At 43.0% G+C, this 6,823-nt stretch overlaps 1 protein-coding gene across 1 annotated transcript in view; it reads right to left on the reverse strand.

Annotated features, from left to right (window-relative positions):
• AQR (aquarius intron-binding spliceosomal factor) overlaps window positions 1-6,797 on the reverse strand; it is a gene marked incomplete at its 5' end in the record, with an annotated part of 88,200 nt that extends 81,403 nt beyond the window's left edge. The window contains 6 exon segments of the mRNA XM_025203079.1: window positions 1-18; window positions 1,751-1,871; window positions 4,540-4,575; window positions 5,081-5,121; window positions 6,547-6,603; window positions 6,711-6,797. The exon segment at window positions 1-18 is cut by the window's left edge and continues 24 nt beyond it. Of these exon segments, the coding sequence (XP_025058864.1) occupies window positions 1-18; window positions 1,751-1,871; window positions 4,540-4,575; window positions 5,081-5,121; window positions 6,547-6,603; window positions 6,711-6,797 (360 nt within the window).
• Between the last annotated feature and the right edge of the window lie 26 nt (window positions 6,798-6,823).

Consider the following 6,823-nt stretch of genomic DNA (forward strand, 5'->3'; position numbering starts at 1 on the left):
TGGCTTCTTCTTGAATGTCTAGATGTGGAAGGGAAAGTTAGTTTGTTAGGTTGGGTCTAAATTACTTGCTGTCTGATACTGTTTAAGGATTCACACATTCTTAAAGTTTTTAGTAAAATCCACACACAGAAGATGATAGAGCTGATTCTCTACTTTTATGTTCCTTCCATGCTGTTAAAGCAGCCAAAACAAAGCAAAACTAGCCACATCCTTCTGGCTAAAGATTGCCATGCTGTAGGCCACTGTGTAGTTCACGATGTCTTAGCTGTAAGGTAAAAGGGGATTTCCTGATTCCGCTGCTTTTTGGAACAGATTAGTACATTCCCTCGGAGGCAAAAAAGCCTGGCTTATTTTTGTGAAGGAAGTGACAGCTGTTTAGTGGCCTGCAAGAAGTTGAGTAGAGGTTCCTAGAAGCAGGTGAACAAGCCATCACTTATCAGCAAACTCAGCAGACAAAAGAAAACCTACTCTTGGTCAGAGGTTGCCCCTTCAGAACAAGACTAAAACACACTGGAGGGAAGGTGTAGAGAACTTTGCACTTGTCATTTTCAATGCCTATTTGTACCTATTCTGGTACAAAGCTGCACAGATCTTGGTAGAGTCACTCCTCCAAGCTATTAATTTTGATACATTTCACTAGTAGTGACATAATTCTTTCCCCTTTTCTTATAAAACTAATAGAAGAAGCACTATTAAAAATAAAATCTTACAATACTGACCAAAGGTCAGTACTTCTGATCAAGTGTGGTGCACTGATGTACACCTAAGTAATTATGGCAGGTCTGTTTTATTTTTTTTTATTTATTAAATCACATCAAATGGGGAGTCGCCTGTGGTTCAGTGGTTGAATCCTTGTCTACCACACAGTAGACCTGAGTTTGATTCCCAGACACTTATACAACTACAGCCATGGAGGCACCAAACATCTGGACTCAGCGTGGTCTTTGGATTCTGTCTCAGTATCCTAAATGGAGGATGAAAGGTCCAGGCAGCCTCCACTTCTCCAAAAAATTCCTGCCCGGGCATATACGTTGAAGGTCTGGGTGGCCCTCATACATGCACCATGATCCAGGAGGATCAACAGTTGACACATCTAATGGAGACCACTATATTTCAACAACAGTAAAGACAGGCTTGTCTTTTGAATTTAATTTTTTTTAAATTGGCAAATCAAATAATGGAAAGTATACATAATTTCAGCCAGCTAACACTGTTAATACTGGCTCTCAAATTTTCTAAAATAAGAGGTTTTCTACAGAAAAGCTAAGCTATTCTAAACCACATACTAACAAGTATGTTTGTCAATAAAACTTCATACAAATAAAAACTATAAAAATGAACTCAAAGACTTCAAACAAGAAACTGACAGACAAAATAGTTTTCTTACTGCCCATGACACCTTTCTTCATACACAAATATAAATTCCTCACAACACATTTTATGTTAATACCAAAAAAGCCCCTCTTCAACCAGTGCCAAACTTGCTCAAGAAAATCTTATTTTTGAAGTGTGAAATCATTACACAATAGGACAAATGAGTTCACACTCAAAAAAAGTCAGGGTGTACAGATAGACTTCATCTGTCCATTGCTTCTCTAAAAAAGAAACATCCTATTGTTTAAAGTAACAGACAACCTAAGACAAGGCATCATTTACTTTTAACATAGAAAGTTCAGCTGTTTTCTATCAGTACAAGTGGGCTGCAACTTATGGATCAAAGTCAACTGTAGACATAACTGCAAATGGTTACCTCCCACGCAGGGACATTTTCTCTGAACTTCTCGTTTACCATGCAGCAGATTGACATTAAATATGCTTTACTGGACACCTCTGAGGAATAATTAATCCACAGGTAATTTTCAAGATACTGGCTGTGAAGAGACAAAGAATATGTCATTAGTTCCTACTACCCACATAAACTGCCACTCATCTCAAAAAACAGCAGAGTTATCCACAGACTTGGGGGAGGGTTAGAAGTCATCATTGATTTGCAAGTAGTTCTCGAAGTTACCTCTAGTCAAGGTAACTCTCACTAAACTTATTAATATCAAGCTTAGGGAGGCATTACATATGGAGGGAAAAAAATTACTCATGCACCAGCCACACTGTAACAAGCCCGGACACTAATTAATGCTGATTTTCCAGGGGGAAGGGAATAAACAAATTTACTGCACGTGCCATAAACTTCAAACACTTCCTGTATTTCTCAGATGCAAGTGCCAACTTTCTTATGTAAAGTACGATGGCATAACACAAATACTTCATCAATTATTATATATATTCTATTACATCAATATTTTCCAACAACGCATCTCTTTAATATGACCAATTGCTTCCCTGTTGACTGTGCAAAATAAAGACACACCTAGTCATATCCTCCCCACTTTTAAGACCCCATTCAAGCTACTGCTTTACAGGCCTAGACTTAAGGTAATTATGCAGGGAAGGTAAAGCTTAATTTTCCTGTAACATCCTAAACAGGGAGATACTTTTCTTTTTGTGACCAGCAGGCTTTTCCTTTCTGTGGAAAACAAGTGGTTCCAATTCAGACAAAGAGTAAGTCCTGCCCTTACTCTACCCTTCTGGAGCAGTGCAGGGAAGTTATTTTAGCACTTTTGCTAAACTCTGTAAACCCTTCCACACTAAAGTTCGCATGCAAGGAAATTTTACAGGCCTCCATGCTATTCTGCTCTTTTACATAGGCTTTTCTCAAATAGGCTGATCTCAAATTAACTACTCAAATTAACTACTTAAACAACTAACACCTACATAACTCAAAACACTATGAAGTAGAGAAACATAAGACAGAAAATCTTCTGAGTAAATCTTGCTTCTTTAGAAAAATGAAGTTACAAAACAATTAAAAGAGATAGTTCAAAGGATCTCTGCACAGCTTTTGCCTTACAGATAATACCTTGCAAGTTGCACATACAAGCTTGCAGAACTGGACCCAGATTATGTAGACTGATCTGCCCACAGGGAGAAAAAAAAAAGCCTAACAGACATCCGGGACTCTACTGTACACTTTAATATACCTCTGCATCCAAATAATATTTGGGGGTCCAATTACCCTCTGCATCCAAATAATTGGAGGTCCAATTATCCTCAACTACAAAAGTGGTAGCTGTGATGAGACCTCAAAGATAGGGAAGCAGTAAACTGAGTCAAGATGGAGTAACCTGAGGCTCTGGTAGGGGGCAAGATGAAGGATATGGGTCTTATGAAAGTAGACAGCATATCCTGAGAAATTCTATAAATTATTCATGTTAAGTTAAAGGGGTTCACTAGAAAAATTAAAATGGTGTAACTAGGCAGCATTTCTTTACAGCAAGGGTGTCAAACATACAGCCTGCATGGTTCCTAGAGGGGCTGGGAATTCTGGGAAAGGTCAAGCAGGGACAGGACCGACCAGCAAAATCCAGAATACAAGTCCTTGTTGAGGACATGTATTGACACAAGAGACAAGCAACGGTGGCACTAACCCCCACAGCTCTCTGATGCCATTTGCCCTGCCGCTAGAATGTCAGGATCCAGACCCAGCACAGGGGACTGTGGTGAGTTTTGATAACCTTGCTTTACAGTGATGTGACTGAATGCCAAGGGAAAATAAAGTTAACAGGAAATTAAATTGCAATTTTGACTTGAACAAGTCTCATTCAACTTATCTTTTTAAACAAACAAAAAAGAGGAAAAATCCAAAATTTTAGAAATGAATATTTTCCCCCTCAAATTATCCTATTTCTCTAATCAGCAGTCCCCCTAGCATATCATAATTCTTCCCACAGTCTCTCTCCAGCAGAAGGAGTTTATAGTTGATGCAGAAGTGCATTTCACCAAGAGACCTTTCAATCTCAATCTACCTCCCCAAAAAGGTGGACTTAAAAATAATAACCAAAGATTAAATACCAATTAATATTGGTACTTAACACACATTTTTATATGCATGCCACTATAATCTGACATTTTTTTAAATCATTTTTAAACACAAGAGTTCCAATTCCTGTCAGGCAATGAAAATTGGCAAGTCATGTTGCTGTTCGTAAAATTACAGCATTGCTACAAATTTCCTCACACTTTGATGCAAAGACTTCCACTGACTTCAGTGGATTTTGAAACCAGGCCTAAGGAGGCATCCTAACTTTTAGAACCAAATTTATCACTGTTCCATGCATATTTGGTACTCCATTTGTGCTGTAAATTTATCTGCATCAGAAATTTAGCAGCATGAAAAAAGACCTCCTGGAAAGCACTATTTGTGTTTATGGAATTAATCTTATATTATATTACACTCTGTGGAATACATTTTCTTATGTGCCTCATCATGGACTTAACTAGGGTAGAAGTAATTAGTTATACTACACCTCTAAAAGTGATTTATTGTCCTGCATTTGTTTCTCACCTTTATTTCCATAGGCTTTTCTCAAATAGGCTGATCTCAAATTAAGTACTTAAACAACTAACACCTACATAAATCAAAACACTGAGTAGAGAAAATTAATTATTACAAAAAATAAATGTTATATTTCTTCAAAAACTTACCTAAACTCAAGCAGCATTATCTTTCTAATGGCAAATCTAAGAAGGAAAAAAAAAATAAAATGAAACACAGAAAATAAAACAAACGAGTGAAAAGATAGGAGAACCAGCAGACATACCAAGAATTCCCTCTAGGTGGTAGATCCTTTGCTCAGCTCAAATAGAACAGAGGTAGAAAGTAAAGGGAAGAAGAACTCTACACCCATAGACTGGGAAGCAGAGAGGAATCCCTACCCCCCCAAAATTAGCAATCAGTACAAAGACTGGCTCAGACCATGACAAAGAACAGGAATGCAAAACTTGATTTATTCACTGTATCAGACCTTTGTTATGTCATACATCTAATAATACAGCATAAAGAAAACTCATATTTAAATCACGGAGATGACCTACCACTGACTATAAGGGTTTACCAAACTTTTTGACTTTCCTACATATTTAGCTCAATAAAATTAAGTGGCCTTCATGTTAATATAAATGTCTATAGTATACGTAAGTATCTACAACAGAATCCATAAACAAACATTAGAAATGTTGTACTTACTTTGACTTAACGATTTCTTTCACATATACATCTTCAATAACCTATTTCAAAAAATTATCTCGATTAAACACTAACACTTATAGTTTGATTCATTTTTAACTCTGGTTTTCAAAATCAAAAATGTTATTAGCTATATGCTCTAGGGTTATTACTATCACTTGGTGAGCTCTTGTCGGGAATATCTCAGCCCTGAGAGGAAGAGCAAGAGTCCCAAAGAATTTAAACACTCATAATAGGCATGCACTGATAAAGATTTTTGGGCAGATAAAGAAGGCTGGTTATCGACTAGCCGTACCGGTTGATACGAATCCGATTGCTGACATACAACCTAGCAGCTTGGAGAGCAGCGTCCAGCTTGTAAGTCTGTTAGGGGGAAGTGGGGGGCAGATTGAGGCCCCCTGAGGTGAGGAAACAAGTGGGACTGGGGAAGGGACAGGCGCTGCTCAGTCAAGGTGGGGCACAGGACAGAGGCAGCAGCTTGTCCAGAGGGCAGGCAGCTCCTGCCACTGCATGCTCCCACAGGGGAAGTCAGGAGGGCATGTGCCCCACCAGATCTATGCACAGGGTGAAGGCAAGCTGCTGCTGCACTGTCAGGGCTGGGGCTGCTCCAGCCTCTTCCTGGCAGATATGCTCAGACCAGGGCAGGTGATAGTGGCGGGGGGCGGGGCCTAAACCACCCCAAAATTTGCCATGGCCCCCCTTCCCAGCACCACTGACACCTGCCCCAGCCAAGTGCAGCTGCTGGGAAGACCCTGACACAGCCCCAGCCCCTAGCACACAGCCCGCCCTTGCCCCATGCACAGATCTGGGGGGAAAGGGGAGCACATGCCACCCATGCCTCCCCAGGGGTGCACACAGTGGGGGGAGCTGCCCCCGTCCCCCTAGACAAGCCGCCAGCTCCATCCTGCACCCCACCCCAGCTGGGCAGCACCTGCCCCTGCCCCGAGCCCCACTCCCTCGTGGGCAGCATGCAATGTGTGCATCAGGGCCCACCCCACAGCACGTCTTGGCCCGTGGGCACAAGGCACATGGGAGTGGCACAGCACACACGTGGGGCCCACACCGGTCCAGCCCTCCACGCTGGCTCTGGGCTGCATGGGGGTTCCGCAGCCCTAGAGCAAGACCACAGCAGGGCCAGCCTGGTGCAGGTGCCACACGCGGTGCCGGGGCCAGGATCAGATCCTAGAGCTCCATGGAGCGGGTCCAGCCTGTGGGCTCCCTCCGACACGTGCTTTACGCTTGTTTCTACAAACACCAAAAGCTGCGGTTAGCTTTCAACGCTGACACCGCGTGACATGGGGCTCGCACAATCGGCCACACGCCTTTATCCTTGAGCGGGGAGAAAAGGAAGAGACAGGAACACAACCAAGCGCAGGACAAGGTGCCAGGCTGGCTCCCAGAGCAGCAGGTTACAACCATACTGCTGGGCAACGCGGTGCTGCCCTGGTGCCATGCGCGGTACTCACCTTGGCATCGAAGCACAGTCTCTTCTGCACGTGCGGGGCCCAGTACCGGTGCGCCAGCTGCAAGGGAGAGAGGGACACCCCGCTGAGACACCGCCGCGGGCCCCGTGCCCTATGGCCCTGCCCCAGCCCCGGTCCCCGACGCTCCCCCCTAACCCAACTCCAACCTGCGTGACAAACTCGGCGTTGATCTGGGACACGGTGGGAGCCACGATCTTCTTGGGCGGGGCCGAAGATGCGGCCAACGCCCCCGCCCTGGTGCGTCACCCCCCCCGCCGCG

The sequence above is a fragment of the Alligator sinensis genome, unplaced genomic scaffold (genome assembly GCF_000455745.1).
Source record: "Alligator sinensis unplaced genomic scaffold, ASM45574v1 scaffold83_1, whole genome shotgun sequence".
NCBI lineage: Eukaryota > Metazoa > Chordata > Crocodylia > Alligatoridae > Alligator > Alligator sinensis.